This window comes from Phodopus roborovskii, unplaced genomic scaffold (genome assembly GCF_943737965.1).
Source record: "Phodopus roborovskii unplaced genomic scaffold, PHOROB, whole genome shotgun sequence".
Classification (NCBI taxonomy): Eukaryota; Metazoa; Chordata; class Mammalia; order Rodentia; family Cricetidae; genus Phodopus; species Phodopus roborovskii.
In genome coordinates, this window is record NW_026125295.1 from 12,953,369 (window position 1) to 12,972,515 (window position 19,147).

At 46.6% G+C, this 19,147-nt stretch overlaps 2 protein-coding genes across 2 annotated transcripts; both read left to right on the forward strand.

Annotated features, from left to right (window-relative positions):
• The first annotated feature begins 2,437 nt into the window (after positions 1-2,437).
• Positions 2,438-17,090, forward strand: Atrip (ATR interacting protein). Its single transcript, XM_051203799.1, has 13 exons — positions 2,438-2,823; positions 4,192-4,322; positions 4,925-5,095; positions 6,543-6,661; positions 8,057-8,214; positions 9,042-9,143; positions 10,875-11,004; positions 11,158-11,835; positions 15,323-15,459; positions 15,610-15,701; positions 16,102-16,182; positions 16,299-16,548; positions 16,933-17,090. The coding sequence occupies exons 1-13, from the start codon at positions 2,574-2,576 to the stop codon at positions 16,998-17,000; spliced, it is 2,367 nt and encodes a 788-aa protein (XP_051059756.1). The 5' UTR covers positions 2,438-2,573; the 3' UTR covers positions 17,001-17,090.
• Positions 17,091-17,233: 143 nt separating this feature from the next.
• On the forward strand, positions 17,234-18,929 carry Trex1 (three prime repair exonuclease 1). Its single transcript, XM_051203875.1, has 2 exons — positions 17,234-17,655; positions 17,934-18,929. Exon 2 carries the CDS (start codon positions 17,941-17,943, stop codon positions 18,880-18,882), a length of 942 nt encoding a protein of 313 aa, XP_051059832.1. The 5' UTR covers positions 17,234-17,655; positions 17,934-17,940; the 3' UTR covers positions 18,883-18,929.
• Positions 18,930-19,147: the final 218 nt, after the last annotated feature.

Here is a 19,147-nt window from a genome sequence, read left to right on the forward strand (position 1 = left end):
CAAAGAGCCCTAGATTTCAGACCCCAGTTCTGGAAGAAAACAAATAGTGACTCTTCCCCGATCATACTCTGCAAAGTGGCAGCTCCTGCCAAATGTTACCTGCTACCAAGCACAAAGTGAAAAAAGCCCAGAATAGAAACAAATCTTGTTTGGGAAGGAATTGAGGTAGACCTTATCACACAAAGTGACCTGGAACTCTTTATAGACTGGATGGGCCCTGACTTTGAAATCCTCCAGCCTCAGCCTCTATAATGCTGGGATTACTGGTTTGTGCCATCATGGCCAGAAACTGGCCCTATTTTAGGGGAGACAGGATGCAAATACTTTAACACTGTCCCACCCCCTATTACTGAAACACAAGACTTCTGGTTTGCCCTCTAGGTCATTCATACAACTGGAAGTAATAAACTTTCCCTGTGTGATATGTGATATATATATATATGTGTGTATGTATATATGTATTTATATATATATACATATATATATATACATATATATATATATATATATATATATATATATATATATATATATATGCCTCACTAAATTGCTCAGCCAGACCTTAAATGTGTGATTTCCCCAACCTAAGCCTCCTGAGTAGTTGGCATTACAGATCTTCACCACCAAGCCCAGCCAGCACACCTGTAATCCCAGCAGCTGATGCAGGAGAATCAAAATTGTTAAACACCAGATTGGGGGCTAGCGAGATGGTTCAGCAGTTAATAACACTACTGGCTGTTCTAGAGGGCCAGGGTTCAATTCCCAGAACCCCCATGATGGCTTACTGTAATTCTAGTTCCAGGGGAGCTGATGCCCTCTTCTGGTCTCTGACATACATGTAAGTGAAACACATAAAACAAATTTTAAAAAATCAGCTTGTTTTGGTCATCTCCAAAGAGCACCTTCTTTGGGCTTTAGACAAATGAGATTTTGCCACCTGACTCCCAGCCTGGCACTGTGCTGTTGGAAATAACTTATCAGCAGTCACTGCTTTCTGATCTGCCCCCAAGAGAAATTACTTCTCTTTTATTTTGTGGAATCTAATCCCTCCTGACAATGAACAGTCCTCTCTCTTTTCAGAACCACAGACCTTAATTATTAAGACTTGAGTGTTCAGCCAGGCATGAGAGTTCGCACCTACAATTCTAGTGCTTGGAGACTGAGACAGGAGTTGAAAGTTTGAGGCCATCTCAAAAAACAAAACAAAAAAACAAAGCAAAACAAACCAGTTGAACATGGTGGATCATGTCTATAATCCAAGCACTTGGGGGAGGAAAGATGTTTTGGAGTTCCAGACCAGCTTTGGATACATGTCAAGGCACTGTCAACAAGGAAGGAGGGGACTAGGAGGCTTAAGCAGTCAACACGTTGGGCAGCTAAAGGAAACTACTAGCAGCTGAATCAAAAAAACTAAGGCAGTTCTAAGTGAGCCAATGCCTTCTGACTTTTGTAGGCATCAGACATGCATGAGGTGCATACACATACATGCAGGCAAAACATATATTATAAAACAAAACACAAGACCTAAGGCATTCTAGGCCTGAACACTCTCCTTTTCACCCAATGTCTTAGCAGATTGATAGGCTCATAAGCTAACTCTGGCACCGAGGAAGCACAGTAGAAAAGTCTGATCCTATTGGTCTCTAATGTTAATCCCCCATTCTTGCCAACTGTTCTGTCCATCACTTCTGATAAAAGCCTATCATATACCCAAGTCCAACCCAAATCTTCACTCACTGTGAAGTTTTACCACCTCTGTCTGCCGCAGTAATTCTACCTAGTATCCTTGTCTAAGTAGAATTTTCCTCAGTTACATTATGCGTCAGGCTCTTAACCGTTTTTCTTGCCAATTTTCCCTCGGCCTGTTGGGCCATCCAAGGACCACTCACAAGGAGCCTTCCTTGACCTCTTGAGCTTCATTCATCTCTATACAACCAGCGTTCGGGACATTAAAGACTCTCCGAGAAATAAATGAAAGTTCAAGCAGCTCCAAACGGGCACACCGTTCTCAAGATCACCCTTCCCAGACTTTTCTCAAATACACACATACTTGAAACATTAGCTATTCTGGAAGATCCCCGCTTCCAGAAGAACAGCTGCATTCCTCCTCCCCAAGTCTGCTCTTCCAGCCTCCTCCCTAAGAGTCTCTGGATACATGGCAGATGGGTCAGGCGCGCTGAGTGAGGTCAAATAGAGCTGACTCCTGAAGGCTGCCTGTCTCGACTCAAGGCGAACTGCTCCTCTAATGCCCTGCATTCTGCGCAATACCGGGGGGACAGCCACAGGTGCGGACGCTCCTCGATCCCCGATAGCCCCGTTAGCACTGCACAGAGCCCAGGCACAACCCGCGACTTAGCCGGACTGAGTCCAGACGGCAGGAACCTGTCAGGTGTAACAGCGCGCTCAGTATACGTCATCCATCTGCGCCCGCTAGCTGACAGCTGATTGGCCCGTAGGCTGGGGAGACGCTAGTAGCTGAAGTGAGCGGCGGCGCGCGAGCGGTTGGGCCAAGTCGGGCTTTCCGCGGACTGGGCTGTGCCTGGCGTCCTCGGACGCTGCGGACCGAAGGAGTCATGGCTGGGACACCCGCACCGAACAGCCACAGGAAGCAGAGCGGCGGCCCGGCGCCTCTCCCTGGTCTATCGCGGGCCTTCGACAGCGCTCCGAGCAAGCGGGCCCGGAGCTTCTCTGAGACTGCGGACCCGGACCCCGAAGACCCATTCGGCGCGCACGCGGAGTTCACCGCGGACGACCTAGAGGAACTCGACATCCTCGCGTCACAGGCCCTGAGCCAGTGTCCGGTCGCGCCTCGGAACCTGTCCAGTGAGTGCTTATGGGGGGCCTTTCCCCGGGGGTGGTGCATACCTCTTCAACGCGGTGGCGTTGGCACTGGTGTCTTGCACCGCTTCCCTTTCTCTTTATAAAGAAGGACCCCCATCGAAGCGCGGTTCTGTTTCAAGCGGCCCTTTGATTTGGTGGTAAAACATTCAGAATGCCAAAAGGCCTCGCATACCCGGTTTTGAAATATAGATAGCTAGATTATTATTTATTTTCCTTGAAACATGACTACGACCACATCAGGACTGTCATAACCCATGTGAGAGGATTTATGCAGCTCACTGTAACCCTTGGACAACATGAGCATAGGAAGCATCTGACAGAGGCAAGAAATTATTTTAAGTTTTATTTATTAATTATGCATACAGTGTTCTGCCTGCATGTGTGCCTGCAGGCCGGAAGAGGGTACCAGATCTCATTACAGATGGTTGTGAGCCACCATGTGGTTGCTGGAAATTGAACTCCGGACCTTTGGAAGAACAGCCAGTGCTCTTAACCTCTGAGCCATCTCTCCAGCCCCCAAGAAATGATTCTTATACAACCAGTAATCTATACTAGTTACCCAAAGGTTAGGAATGGCAACAGCCACAGGCAATGAGCAAGAAATACCAAAAGTTTCCTAGAGTTTACATTTTACTTACAAAGTGAAATCTCATGAATTGTCAGGAGGATCTGATGGCCCCTTTGCATCTGTACTTAACACCTAAAGCATCTGAAAAATGGGATTATTCCTGGAAACGTAGACCTCCATCTCTCCAGCAATATTGCCTGAAAAGCAGGCATTAGAAAACATTCATTGCTGACCAGAGATTTTCTATGGCAATGGTTAGCACCGCTCTTCACCCAGTGGCACAGGCAACTCCTCCTCTTTCCTTGGCCCTACATGACTTTACCTGAATCCATCCTTGAAGCCCTACCTCCCCCGTGGAATTTTTGTTCACCATTGTGTCTTTAAAGACTAGCAGATCCTATGCCTAGCATATTGCAGTAAATATTAATGATACATCATAGTAATAGCCAGTAATAGCTCAGCCATTAACTCTTGAAATTAGGTGCAAAGGGAGAGTATTCAGACATGCTATTTCATAAGAATCCTTTGAGTTTACATCATGCTCTGAGATTGGAAAGTATTGTTTACTGGTTCTTAAGTTGACTTTCAAGATAAGCATTTTATGACAAAGGGGGGTACATACTGAATCCTGAAGTATATATGGAACTTTTTTCCCCCCAAGACATTCTCACTCTATCATTAGGCTAGCCTTGAACCTGAGATCCCCCTGCCTCAGCCTCCCAAGTGCTGGGATTACAGTTCTGTGCCACCATGCTCAACTTAATGGAAACTTTTTTGTACAGGTGCTCATAAGGTTCGCCAATTAGATGGGTTATCAAATAGTCCTATGAGGAAAAACAGAGAAAATGCTCCAGTTAAAGATAATTTTGAATTAGAAGTACTTCAGACACAATACAAAGAACTTAAAGAAAAGGTATGTAACTTATGAGGTTTCTTACCTTGTTCATTTGGTCTAATGCTGAGAATTGAACCCAGGACTTCACCTTTACACATGCTATAAACAGGGGTGCTCTACTGCTAAGCTATACTTCCAGCCCTAACTTCTTGTATTTGTAGCTAATTCATTCATTTAGGTATTAAAAAGCATTGTGTAAAAAAATATAAAAGTTTTAAAACAAGAATGTAGATTCATCCCCCTGAAATGAAAGACTGGGGGAAGAATGTCTGAATTTTTTATTTGCTCTGTGTATGCATGTAAGCCTATGTGAGTTTACATGCACCACATGCATGCAAGTGCCCATAATGGTCAGAGGGTATTGGGTCCTCTGCAAGAGCAGTAAGTACTTTTAGCTCCCATCACCTGTATCTTTATTTGAGGAACACATCCTCATAGTGGTTGCTATTTCATTAGTTTGTGAGCCATCAGTCATCTTTCATATGGCCATCTGTGGGAATGTTAGTTCTGGAGTGTGTGGCCCATAGTGTTAAACAAAGTTGAAAGAATCCATATATGTGTGGCAAGGGTATTCTGAAACTGTTCTTGCTGAATGCCAACTGGTTGGACATAATTTACAGCTGAAAGCAATGGAAGAAGAAGTCCTAATTAAGAATGGAGAAATTAAAATTTTGCGTGACTCACTGCATCAGACAGAATCCGTTCTAGAAGAACAGAGAAGATCACATTTCCTTCTTGAGCAAGAAAAGACTCAAGCACTCAGTGAAAAAGAAAAGGAGTTCTTTAAAAAGGTGACCCAGATAATTTGTTTTGCATGCTATGGACAGTAGTTTTGCCTAGTCACTAAATTCCAATAGAAGCAATAACCAAGGCTGGGTGTGGTGGGGCGTGCCTCTAATCACAGGAGGTAGAGGTAGATGGATCTCCATGAGCTCTAGGTCAGTTTAGTCTATATAGTGAATGCTAGGCCAGTTAAGGCTCCATAGTGAGACAATGTCTCTTAAAAAAATGAAACAAAGTAGAAGCAATAACCAGTGTTGCCTGGAAATATTCAACCACCATTTGTCCTGCACTTATTAAATGGCATGTACCTTCCTTCCCAGGTCTGCATTTGGTTTGGAAAAGGACTAAGATGAAACTCTGCTTTGCTGTGGTTGTTAGTCTTGGCAGGAAAAATATCACTAACTTTAGTTTTTAGGAATAGGCTTGAATTAGGGCTTTGGTAGATAAGAAATTCAGTCTCTTGGCTTACCAAAAAGGAAATATATTGGCACCATATTCAAGTCGAAGAAGACAGAGATGTGCTAGGGCTTCAAATGACTTAACCTTACCAGGATATGTTTTGATCCTCTGTTATAGAGACTCACTGTTCTGTCAGTAGTGTGTTCTGACTCCCAAGCTCATGTACATACATTTCAAAACTCCAGAGCATAGTTAAGACGTGGGCTTCCTCAGCCAGGCATCGTGAATACATGTTTGTAATACTAGTATTTAGGAGGCTGGTATGATACTTGGACTATAAGTCCAAGACCAGCTTGGGCTATATGGTGAGATCCTGTTCAAAAAGCCAAATAAGCAAACAAGAGAAAGGAAGGAAGGAAGGGAGAAAAGCAGGAAGGAAGGAAGGAAGAGGGCGGAGGTTCCCTCATCTCTAACTTAAGATTTTTAAAGAAGCAGCTGACTGGTATTAAGCCAGGTACCTGTTTCTAGACTAGTTCTAAAACCAAAGGATGACTGTCATTTATATTCCAGTCAGAGGTAGGAAAGGGAGGTTATGTTCTGCAAAGAAAATGGTAGTATTCCTGGCCTGGACAGTGGTGGCACAGACCTTTAATCCCAGCACTCCGGAGGCAGATGCAGACAGATCTCTGTGAGTTTGAGACCAGCCCGGTCTACAGGGCTAGTTCCAGGACAGACTCCAAAGCTACAGAGAGACCTGTCTCAAAAACCCAAAAAAGAAAAGGAAATGGTAGTATCCAGTATCTACCTGTAAGCATTACAGCATGGATGGGAAAGTATTCTGGCACTCGGGAGCCACCGAATACCCCAGGTCATAGTAAGCATAGCAGCTTACAGCCCTGCTCCAGGGAAAGGCTTCCTCAGTATGACAGCTCTACTCTGGCAGGAGAGGGTTTTCCAGCTTCAGGGTAATAGCAGCTCTGCTCCAGCAAGGGATTAAAGATACATTTTGGAGTATGTGCATTATAGTGCTACTACAAATATCTTTGGCTTTTTCAGCTTCAATCATTGCAGTCTGAACTCCAGTTTAAAGATGCAGAAATGAATGAATTAAGGACAAAGCTTCAGAGCAATGAACGAACAAATAAACTAGCTGCTCCCTCCATTTCCCATGTCAGGTAAGGAGGGTGCTGGCCGGTTAGTTTAGTTTGGCATTGTTTTGCAAAAAGCCTGATTATCTGGGTGGTTTTGAATGACAGGCATTTTTCTGAGGCCCTCTTTCCTGAAGGATGCAAAGGTGGCTGGATGAGGCTAAATGGTCTGAGCCATTCAGTATAAATGTTCTCATTCCAGGAGTGCTTATCCTGAGTGGGGCACTAATAACGGAAAGATAATTTCTGGTTTTTTTTTTTTTTAAAGGGAAAAAAGGTTTGCTTTGGCTTACCATTCAGGGAGTACACTCTCTCATGTTGGGGAAGGCATGACAGCAGGAACTCACAGCTGAGCAGATCAGGAAGCAGAGAGATGAGTGCTCAGCTGGTTTCCTCACTTTCCCAGTCTATGGTATGGGAAGGCCTGCCTTCAAATTTTGAAAACAGACCAGCCTTCACTTTCTTGTAATTTATCTAATAACCCCCACCACCACCAAATAAAAAAAAAGAAAGAAAGAAGCATGAATGTATTTTAGTTCTGGCTGATTAAAATATTTTTTCTCATTTGCTATCTGGGCCTTTGTCTTACAGCCCCTCCCTTGCTGCCAGATGCACTCAGCTTGTTAATGATCTGTGTCCTGCCCTCTGCCTCCCACAGCAGTCATGTGTCAGTATCAGCCTTGAAATTTGAACTCTTTCTGGTATGGAACATTCTCCTGTCTTTGGTCATGTTGGGCAGAGTGTGACAATGAACTTGCCTTGCCTTGCCTTGCATGCTTCAGGTGAGACAGGAGAGATGAGGAAGTCTGTCCTTACCTCTTTACCCATCAGTCATAGGAAGAAGGCCTGGGTGTTGTATAATACACTTGCTAATAGGCCCTCTTTGTGTTTTTAAAGTTTTTTTTTTAAATTATGTACATCTGTATATGTTTGTGTATGAGTATGCATTTGTGAATGCAAGTACCTGCAGAGGCCAGAAGAGGGCATTGGGTTCCCTAGAACTGGAGTTATAGACATTTATGAGCTGCTAGACATGGGTACCAGGAACAGAACTTAGGTTCTCTGCAAGAGTGGTTTTCACTCTTAATGCTGAGCTCTCTCCAGCCCCAAGATAGACTCTTTTGGAAATTTTTGGATCCACGCACTGATTACTAAAAATTGGGTTGTTCTTTTAAAACCTTTTTTTTTTTTTTCTTTTTCATATTGTGGAATTGGAGTAAAGACTAACAGCCGGTAGTTTTGGATGCCTACGAGAATATGAAAATAAATGCTACCTTCAACACAGACTAACATATCCATAATATATAAAACCTCTAGTCAAAATGTCTAGACATGAAGTTTATGTTAGACATTTTCTAACCAGGTATTTTAAGTGGTTTTTAACAGAGCCATAACTCTGCTCTTATTGTTAACTCTTTCCAGTCCTAGGAAAGGCTCTGCTGTGGTTATAAAGTCAGACGCATGCTCTCCACATGTCGGAAAATCAACTTTCCCTACAAAGGAGTCTTTTAGTGCTAACATGCCACTCTCCCATCCCTGCCAGACCGAGGCAGGATTCAGATTTCTGGTGGAACAAGAGGGTAAGTCAAACTATTAGTAATCAATTGCTGTATAATGGACTGGCCCTACTAGTCACCTAAACAGTAATATTTACTTTCTTTTTCAAAATTTCTGTGCATTAGCAGTTTGACACATGGAGACTATATTGAGGTTGGAGAGTCTTTGTTGTTTTTTTGTTTTGTTTTTCCAGTGTTTCTCTGTGTAGTCCTGGCTGTCTTGGAACTTGCTCAGTAGACCATGCTGGCCTTAGCCTTACAGATACACATCTGCCTCTGCCTCTTGAGTGTGGAGTCTTTTAAGGTGGCTCTGAGAGTCTACTGTGTTACTGTATTGTATAATGAGATACTTTGCCCCTCTCCCACCATCAGCCTTTTAATCACTGCCACTGCTGTCCTAAGAAACTGCAACCACATTTTTGGTGTCTGCAACTAGCAGGGCACCACACTCTAGGCAAGAGCAGGATTCTGCCTATTGCAAGCAGGCAGAGCACAGCAATCTGGGTATAGGTCCCAGCCACTCTACTTACTAGCTTATGTGATCTGGGAAAGTGTATTACCTCTGTGCTTCAGTTCTTTATACATAAAATAGCTATTATGATCTCTAATTGTAGGATTGCTCTATGAAACTAATGGGCTCCTTTGTATAAAGTTAGTGATTGCTGTTTTCACTAAATCAATTCATTTATAGTGAGGCAAACAAATTTTCTTTTTAGGGATCAGGAGGTACTTTGGCTCTGGTTTTGACTAAATTTGAAGAAGAGAGTATCCAGTCTTTTAAATATTATGTGTAAGAGTTTCTGGAACACCTGTTCTTTTATGTTCAGCTTTTGATTCATATTTTTTTCTAGTTTCAGATAATAAAACCCAAAATCTAAGAGATAACCCCATGAAGCAAGATGTTCAGCAGAAAATTCTTGCTGATAGCTGGACACAGAGATCAAACACTCAAGGTACCAGAATACCTGCTTTTCTGTAGAAGTCTTCATAGCTGCCATTTTCTTCTGTGATGCCCAGTATTGCCTAGGGGAGCTGTCTGAAAATCCCATCCCAGGCAGTCCTTTAGAGTGCAACTTACAAAGAAGAACAAAGCTGGGTGGTGGTGCACACATTTAATCCTAGCACTCAGGAGGCAGAGGCAGGCGGATCTCTGTGTGTTCAAGGCCAGCCTGGTTTACAGAGCAAGTTCCAGAGCTGCACAGAGCAACCCTGTCTTGGGAAGAAAAAAAAAGAAAGGAGCTGGGCAGTGGTAGCCCAGGCCTTTAATCCTAACACTTGGGAGGCAAAGACAGGCAATCTCTGAGTTCGAGGCCAGCCTGGTCTACAACGTGAGTTCCAGGACAGCCAGGGCTATACAGTGAAACCCTGTCTTTAGAGAAAGAGAGAGAAAGAGAGAGAGGGAGGGAGGAGGAAAACAACAAAAAAACCACAACAGCATGATCTGGTGAGATGGCTTAAAGGTGTCTCCTCAGGCCTGACAACCTGAGTGCAATCCCTGGGATCCCCTGTGATAAAAGGAGGGACCAGTTCCCAAAAGTTTTCTTCTGACCTCCACATGTGCACTGTGGCACACTTCCCCCATGCCCATAAAATAAAATAAATATAATTAATTTTAGTTAGATGTGGTGTCCTTAATCCTAATACTCTGGAAGTAAAGGCAGGGGGCTGTCTATGAGCTTGAGGCCAGTTTGATCTATGTAGTGAGTTCCAGGCAAGCTATAACTACAGTGAGACTATAAAGGAAGAAAGAAAGAGAGGGAGGGAAGGAAGGAAGGAAGGAAGGAAGGAAGGAAGGAAGGAAGGAAGGAAAAAAGACATTTTTTAAAAAGGGGGTGAGGGGTGGGGGATGGAGAGATGGCTCAGTGGTTAAGAGCACTGGCTGTTTTTCCAAAGATCCTGAGTTCAGTTTCCAGCTCACAAGCATCCCTAGTGGGATCTGATCCCCTTTTCTGGCTTAAGGGCATACATGCAAATACAGCACTCATACATAAATAAATAGTTTAAAAATATAAGGAAGGAAGGAAAGGGGGCTGGAGAGATGGCTGAGTAATTAAGAGCACTGGCTGCTCTTCATAGGTCCTGGGTTCAATTCCCAGTGCCCACATGGCAGCTCATGATATGACACCCTTTCCTAGTTTGCAGGCAAGCATCTGTATACTTAAAAAAACATATAACTATTTTGGGGTAGAGTTATGTAAAGGGAAGAAACATTAAAAAAAAAAAAAAAAAGGTTAAGAACAGAATCCAAAGCCTTCTGTACCCCACAAGCATCATAACAGAGCTTAGTAGCTTAAAGGATGGTTATCTAAAGGTCCTTCACTCCTTTCTCCTAAGGACGTAGAAAAGATCTCCAGTAGTCAGGCTTGACAATATAGGCCTATAATCCCAGCACCTTAGAGGCTGAGGCAAGAAGATCATGAGTTCACGGCAGAAAAGGCAACATGGTGAGACTCTGTCTTGGGGGGGGGGGGAACCAAAGGAAGAGCAGGGCAGGCAAGTGGTGGCCCACGCCTTTAATCCCAGCACTCAGGAGGAAGAGGCAGGCAGTCTGACTTTGAGGCAAGTTCCAGGTCAGGGCTACACAGAGAAATCTTGTCTCGAAAAGCCAAAGAGGAAAAAACAAAAGGAGGGAGGAAAGAACTCTCCCATGTCAGAACATTCTGGAGTCACCTTATCTTTTGCAGGTTCTATTTTGATCAATCTGCTCCTGAAGCAACCTCTGGCCCCAGGGTCATCTCTAGGTCTTTGTCACCTCCTGAGCAGTTGTTCTGAGGTTCCTACTGGCACCCTCTTGCAGCCACCAGGGCTCAGTAGGTAAGCTTGACACTCCTGAGAAGCTTGTTTGGGAAACAGTCTCCATGAAGTATATGCCTTTTTTGGTTGGCCAACATGGGAGATTAATGGCATGAGAACTTGGCAGATAGGCAATTTTGGGTCCTTGACCTATCTATTTTCTTTTGTTTCCAGCACCTTGGCTGGGATTTCAGGCCTCAGGACCATCAGTTCCCGTGATGGGTCATTTTCTCCCTGTACCCTGAGAGAAGCCCAGAACTTGGCATTCACTGGATTAAATCTGGTCGCCAGGAGTGAGAGCTCACGTGATGGAGACCTAGCAAAGGGAAGCGGAAGAGTCTTCCCTCTCTGCGAGCTCCCTGGAGCTGTACACCTCCTACCGCTTGTACAGTTTTTTATTGGCTTACACTGCCAGGCTCTACAAGATTTAGCCCCAGCTAAGAAGAGTGTGGCGCCCGAGGACTCTCCGACACATACTTCCTGTGTGAGCTCTGGGGTAGAGACTAGCCTGGAGGACTCAGTTTATCACCTGGAAAGCTTCTCTGTGACTTCACTTAGTGTCCTTCAGCACCTGGTGTGCCACAGTGGAGCAGTCGTCTGCCTGTTACTGTCAGGCTTGGGGACAGATGCTGCTGCCAGGGAAGGAAACCCAGTTCAGACTTGTGCAGATCCGACCTCAGCCTCCAGGGAGGATGCTCATGACCAAGAACAGCATCCACTATTGAAGATGCTTCTTCAACTGGTGGCTTTCTCTTCTACAGCATCAGGTCATTTTCAAGCCCGTGTCCTGAGCCAGTGCCTCAAAGTTTTGGTGAAATTAGCGGAAAACGCTTCCTCTGATTTCTTGCCCAGGTATAAAGACTCACAGGAGACATGATTCCCTAGGGGTCTGCCCTGACCTCTCGAGGTCTAACCTGTGGCTCTTGCACTTTGTTCACATCTTAATTCTGTTACTCAGCTATGGCTTGATTGAGGGAGTTGAAACAATGGGAAGGGGGCCAAGTAAGCAAACACATGCAATAAGACTATCATAATTGTCCCGCCCCCAACAAAGGCTCAGTTAAGAGGCCTTTGAACCTGACACGTGGGTCAGATGAAGAACATGTCACAACATAATTTGTGTAGAGTTCTGTAAGGAAGCAGAAAGTACCTACCAGGAGTGTGTACAGCCATGAGCTGACCTTGCTGGGAATCTGTCAACCTTGTATCCACCTGTATTATCAGTCACAGGTCACTTGCTTCTTAAGAGGAGTTTGTTGAAAGTGATAGTATAGTGAATCTAGCTCTCTCTCTCACACACACACAAAGAACAGTTGTTACAAATTACTAATTTAGGGTGCTGGAGAGACAGCAACTAAGAGCTCTTGTTTTTCTTGCAGAGGACCTGGGTTCAGTTTCCCAGTACCCACATAGTAGCTCACAACCAGTAGGCATACATGTGGTGCACGTACATGCATATAGGCAAAGCTTTCATACACATAAATTAGTACATAAATCTTTAGAAAAAGATTATAAATTCCTAACATGGGAGTTGAGATCATCAGTGGCAAGATAGGGTGAATTATAAACCCTGTCCTGCCTGCCCCTCCATCCAGCCATCCATTTGTTTCTCTCAAAGCATGTTTGTTAGAGGCTAATTCTTTTTATTTGTTTTTGTTTTTGAGACAGGGTTTCCCTATGTAGCTTTTGGAGCCTGTCTGTAAACCAGAGATCCATCTGCTTCTTCTGCCTCCTGAGTACTGGGATTAAAAGCCTGTGCCACCACTTCCCAGCAAGAGGCCAATTCTTATGTTACAATAATACAGCTGCCGAGTGTCTGCTACGCATCATGGTGCATGCCTTTAGTCCAGCACTTGGGAGGCAGAGTCAGGTGGATCTTCGAGTTTGAGACCAGCTAGAGCTGTACAGTGAAACTCTGTCTCAAAAAAACAAAGTCTTTTGAGCTCAACATTTTTTTTTTTTTTTTTTTTTTTTTTTTTGGTTGTTTGAGACAGGGTTTGTCATCATGAAATCAGGCTGGCCTTGAACTCAGAGATTTGCCTGTCTCTGTCTCCTAAGTGCTGGGATTAAAGGTGTGCACCACCACTGCCCACCCAAATTTCTTGAAGGTGCTTCTGGATCATGTTTGCACATAATATTTTCTGGCCAGTTCTATTTATCCTAAAGTGCTGTATAAAACTGAACACAGCACTTCAGTGCAGTGTAAACAATACATAGGGGCAGTATTGCCATCCACAGGCCTGACTTATATTGGCTAGTTGCCTATTTCCTGTGTTCTTAATGAGTACCAGAAACCATGCTTCCCAGTTCTGTTAGCAGACACCACACCACCACCACCACCACCTTCCCCCCCCCTCCACGCCCTGTTCCTGTTCTGTTGACCTACAGGGTATTCAGAACTCTTGTGGAATGGGTAGGTCAGATACAAGTGCTTCATTCAGTGGCTCGGGTGAGTGTACACTCTACTTCACACAGAGCCGGGCTTAGTCTAAATGCTCAGTCGGTGTTCGTTAAATAAACCCTACGTTGAAGTAGGAAAACTTGTTTAAAATGCCATAGGGAACTGGTTAGGACAGTTTCATTGCTTTTAGACACAGCCCCCCCACAAAACACTGCTCTGCAGATTTCATCATATTTATGTGCTTGAGATGAACTGTACAGCTTCTTCACCTTCTGGTGAAAACTTGTAGTCTGCTCAGTGTCATTGCCTTCCAGGCTTGAGAACCCTGAAACTTCTGTGTACTGGTACTATCTGTTTACCTTTTGAGACAGGGTATCAATACTTAGCCCTCCCTACTTGGCCTGGAACTCACTATGTAGACTAGTCTGGCCTAGTACATAGATCTACCCGCCGCTGCTTCCTGAGTCCTGGGAATACAGGTGTGCACTCCCTTGTCTGGCATAACCCTGTAAAAGAAGGCCTCACAGCCATGGGAGGAAAAGACAACACTCTCTCGAGCTAGGCTGGGTAGGTGTAGTTAGGCCAGAGAGCAACTAAGTTAAACGCTTTTCCCCAGAGATCCACAGTACCTGGCAACTAAAGAATGCCTATTCTCTCCCTGTTTCTAGAATATTCTGAAAAACAGGAGTTGGAGAGATGACTCAGTGGTTAAGAGCACTAGCTGCGCAGGGTGGTGGTGGTGCCCATCTTTAATCCCAGCACTCCAGAGGTAGAGGCAGGTGTAGCGCCGAGTTAGGCCAGCAAAGGCTACACAGAGAAACCCTGTCTCAAAAAACCAAAACCAGGCAAACAAACAAAGAGTACTTGTTCTTACAGAGGTCCAGGGTTCAGTTCCTAGCATGGCAGCTCACAACTCTTTGAGACTCAAGTTTCAGGGGGGGTCAAACATCTTTATACAGATATGCGTGCAGGCAAACACCAATGCACATAGAAAAAAAAAAATAATGTGCTGTAAACCAGGTTTACCCCTGGTATTAAGCCTTTGCTTCCCCATGTCACAGTGATGGACAGTCTCCATCTCCATGCTCTGTGCTGAGACACCATACACGTACAAATTGCTACATACATACAGCCTCAGAGTCTTTTAGGTGGCCTCTCTCACACCTACCAGTTCCCCCTCGTGCTGATGTAGGTAGTGTGGATAGAGCAAATCTAGCCTTGGGACCCGGTTCCGTGGCTGCAGCCATCCCTGTCTCTGAGGCCTGAGGGGGAAGTAACACTCATATTCCCTCCCTCCCCCTGCACCTTTCTCTATGTGTGTTGAGTGTGCATGCACCCACATACTACATGCCCCATGGGTGCCTTTTCATACTGATAACAGAGACCAGTGTTTTCTGACAAGTGGAGAAAAATGGATTTCCTTGTTCTGTGAGTGACCTCATGAGACAAAGCTGTCGCCAGGTCATGCCTGTTACTCTGAGAGCCCATCCTGTGTATTAGACAAAGAATGTTTCTCATGCGGAAGATACGGATCTGCATCTGTTTGAGAGCGGATGCAGGAAGAGGCCTAAGGGTTGGTCATGCAGCCCATATCCAGGGAGTCCTGTCCCATTTACTTGGTACAAAGCCATGTAAAGGCCTGTCGTTTTTTTTAGGGTGAATGAGGGGTTGTGATATGGTGGTGAGACTCTGGTGGCATGCTTCAACTCACTGTGTGGTGGATCCTGCCTCTGGCTCCCAAGTGCTGAGATGATAGGCACGTACCCCCCACTGAGGGCCTGTCATTTTCAAGTCATGGCAGTCCTGTAGTAAAGGTTAATACCGGTCTACCTGTGATGATCGTGAAGCAAGTAGGCCATGGTCAAGCCAGCATTTGAACCCATGTCTCACTTCATTAAGGTCCTTTTGGAGAGGGTCATAACTGTGCCCATCATTCAGGTTCTCCTGTGTGCTGCGGATGTTGCCACAATGCCTCCGCTCAGAGCCGCCACTGCCATGTGTACTGCTGGCTGTTGAGCTGCTCTCCGTTCTGGTGGACCATGACAGCCTTGCACAGCAGCTGTGCTCCCACTCAGGTAAAGCAGACCAGCTCGTCTCATCTTTGCTGTAATGGGAGGGAGGGATTGGCACAGGGACAGGTTCAGAGCCTCTCAATGGCTTCTGCACTTGGACCCCAGGCTGCAGGGAAAAGGGAGACTCTGAGTAAGGCCGGGCATCCTTTTCAGAGGGCTGCCTACTCCTGAGGCTGTACATGTACATCACGTCAAGGCCTGACAAAGTGGCCTCAGAGACACAATGGCTTCAGCTGGAACAAGAGGTAAGATGTGCATCCTTCACCCCCTCCCTCAGAGCCGAGGGTCTCTCCTTTCCTCCTGGGGAAAACGGGAGCTACACTTAATTTTGATTAGTTTGTCCAACAGCAACAGGTAAGATTTAGGGTTCCTCACACAGATGCAATACAAATGTACCCAGGGTTACAATGAGCTCAGCAGAGTTGCCTGATAATGCTGCCTGGGTTTTGCGACCTGATCCTGGCCCCAGAAGTAGGTAAGCTGTTGATGAGACTCAGATCTGAAAGCCTCAAACCACCACTACTCAGCCCCCACTTGTGTAAACAAGCAGTTGGAGAAGTAGCTAGAGCTTCTTAGAAATGCCTGCAAAAGCCCTGGTGACAAGTGTCCGTTCTACAAGTGACGAACCATCTCTTCTCATTCCAGGTGGTATGGCTCTTGGCCAAGCTGAGTGTGCAGAGCCCTTCCTCCCCAGGCATTGGTTCTGACTGCCAATGCAACGTAGAGGTGAGTGGCCAGGGGCCAACAATGTGGTAGCTCATTTGGGTAAGGGCAGTCCTGCTTCCCTGAAGTGGCTAGGTTGCATAAGTCCTTAGACTCAGTCTGTGCCCTCTCTTACCCAGGCGGTCAGAGTGCTCACCGTTATGTTGCACAGACAGTGGCTGACTGTGCGGCGGGCAGGGGGTCCAAGGACTCACCAGCAGAAACAGACAATACGCTGTCTGCGGGACACTGTGCTGCTGCTGCATAGCCTATCTCAGAAGGACAAGCTCTTTACTGTGCATTGTGTAGAGGTCCTACATCAGTATGATCAGGTGATGCCAGGGGTCAGTATGCTGATTCGAGCCCTTCCTGATGTGACCGACTGTGAAGGTAAGCCAGCAAGAGTACCCTGTCCTAGCCTTTAAGTGCCTCTGCCTGAGACTCATGAAATGTCAGGCTCCCTTGCTGGACCTCAGTGGGCCCCCACCACCACCACCACCAGAGCACTGTGGACATTACCTTGCCGCTCTGGTTCTTTGAGTATGCTAGGTTGTCCTTTGATCGGGTCCATTGAATTGGCCTAGCTGAGCCATGGTTTTTCCAGAAATATCTGTCTGAACTGCTTTTGTATCACTTTTGCTCATAGTAGCTGAGGGAGCAAAGCCTGGGCATGGAAGGGACTGGTTAGTTCCTGTGCTGCCAGGGGAGGATGGGGAGACCTCCCGGCCTCACACCATCAGGCTTAACCTCAGAACCCTCTTCCTTTTGTCTCAGAGGCAGCCCTGGATGACCTCTGTGGTGCGGAGACAGATTTGGAAGACTCTGAAATGGACTGTAACTGAGAGCCTGAGCAGCCAGCCGCAAGGTGGCACCAGCTCCCACCACTGTCTGCCATATCCACTGATTAAAACTGTAGTTCCTGCCGAGAACAACTGCTTTGTTTCCTGAGTCCAATTTGTGTGGCTGAGAGGGAGGGATAGAGCAGACTAGGAACTATCTCCACTGCTGGAGTTGAGATGGTCCCCATGGTAACTAATCTGCCTTGAGGAAAAGCCCTGCCCCTCTTCGGGAATTACCCTGAGTCATAGCTTTGGGCTGGGGCCATGGCAAAAAAAAAAAAAAAAAACTTTGTTGTGTAGCAGGGAAGGCAGCCCTTCCCTAGGAAGGCCCGGGAAAGTGTCCCAAGGACTAGGAAAGGCAAGGAAAGTCACGGTAGAGACTTGAAGGCACGCATGAATCCTGGAGACAATCCGGGTTCAGTGGGTTGTCAGTGTGGCAGCACTAGCCTTGTTTTATCAGCCAACAGGATCAGAGCTAGGGGTCTAAGGCCTTCGGGTTACTTGGCGAGAGGGAGGGCTTGAGCCTAGGGCAGGCCTGGGATGACTAGCTGGGCGGGCGCTGTTCAGAGGCAGGCCTGTGTGCAGACCCAGGCAGTTTCACTTCCTGAACCACCACCGCCAGCAGCAGAACCAACACTTGTCTCACGCCCTGCTTCTGGTGAGTGTGGACCCTGAGGGTATGGGGTAAGGAAAGAAAAGGTTTCCTCACCCTGAGGGTGGTCAGCACTAGGGGAAGGGCTCATGCCTCAAATGACAGTAGTGTGCCCAGCCCACTAGGAAACAACCCTGCCTTCTAGTTCCTGCTCTGAAAAGGGCCTGGGTTAGCGCCTGGCTGAAGGGAAGGTGTGAGCTGCGCTTGCCCACACCCTATCCCCACCCCTGCCCTGGCTCACTTTAGACTTTGCTGGCACTTATCCACCCCATGCTCCTTCCCAGGCTCAGCATGGGCTCACAGGCCCTGCCCCACGGTCCCATGCAGACCCTCATCTTCTTGGACCTGGAAGCCACTGGCCTGCCTTTCTCTCAGCCCAAGGTCACAGAGCTGTGCCTGCTGGCTGTTCACAGACGTGCCCTGGAAAACACCTCCATCTCTGGGGGACAGCCACCTCCAGTGCCCAAACCACCCCGTGTGGTGGACAAGCTCTCTGTGTGCATTGCTCCAGGGAAAGCCTGTAGCCCTGCAGCCAGTGAGATCACAGGTCTGAACACAGCCGAGCTACAAGTAAATGGACGTCAGTGCTTCGATGACAACTTGGCCAACCTGCTCCAAGCCTTCCTACAGCGTCAGCCACAGCCCTGCTGTCTTGTGGCACACAATGGCGACCGTTATGACTTTCCCTTGCTCCAGGCAGAGCTTGCTATGCTGAGCATTAGAAGTCCTCTAGATGGTACCTTCTGTGTGGATAGTATTGCTGCCCTAAAGGCACTGGAACAACCTAGCAGCTCCTCAGAGCACGGTCCAAGGAAGAGCTACAGCCTGGGCAGCATCTACACCCGCCTGTATGGGCAAGAACCCACAGACTCACACACCGCTGAAGGTGACGTTCTAGCCCTGCTCAGCATCTGTCAGTGGAAGCCACGGGCCCTGTTGCAGTGGGTGGATAAACATGCCCGGCCCTTTAGCACCATCAAGCCCATGTATGATGTTCCAGCTGCTGCTGGAACAGCCAAGCCAAGGCCATACGCTGCCACAGCCACTGCATCCCTGGCCTCAACCAACACGAGTCCCAGCCATGGCAGAGGCAAGCGACCCAAGACTCTTCCCCCAGCAAAGGTTCCAGAAACCCCATCTCAGGAGCTGCTGGCCCCACTGAGCCTGCTTGCCTTCCTGACCGTGGCAGTAGCCATACTGTATGGACTCTCCTTGGCCTCACCTGGGCAGTAAATAAACCAGTAAGAAAAATCTGACTAATAAAGACCCCACAGCACTGACTGGTACTGGCTGCCTCCACTTCTTCACAGCCTGGGCCCCTGTTCTTATTCAGGGCCCTGGGGACAAGGCACAGCCCCTGCCCCTTGCTCTCTTAACAGGATGATCAAACCTATTAGGCTGATAATAAAAGTAGCGAAAACCAAGTTCAAGAGCTAGATAGAAAAAGTATTTGGTGTATAGCCAAGGCTAGCAGCCCAGGCTCTGAAGAAAGAGGACA

Bases quoted from the DNA above. Each gene is read 5' to 3' on its own strand.
- Trex1 (XM_051203875.1), top strand. From the start codon at position 17,941: ATGGGCTCACAGGCCCTGCCCCACGGTCCCATGCAGACCCTCATCTTC.
- Atrip (XM_051203799.1), top strand. From the start codon at position 2,574: ATGGCTGGGACACCCGCACCGAACAGCCACAGGAAGCAGAGCGGCGGC. The intron at 2,824-4,191 runs GTGAGTGCTTAT...TTTTTTGTACAG, and splicing joins CGCGCCTCGGAACCTGTCCA to GTGCTCATAAGGTTCGCCAA. The intron at 11,836-15,322 runs GTATAAAGACTC...CCCATCATTCAG, and splicing joins TCCTCTGATTTCTTGCCCAG to GTTCTCCTGTGTGCTGCGGA.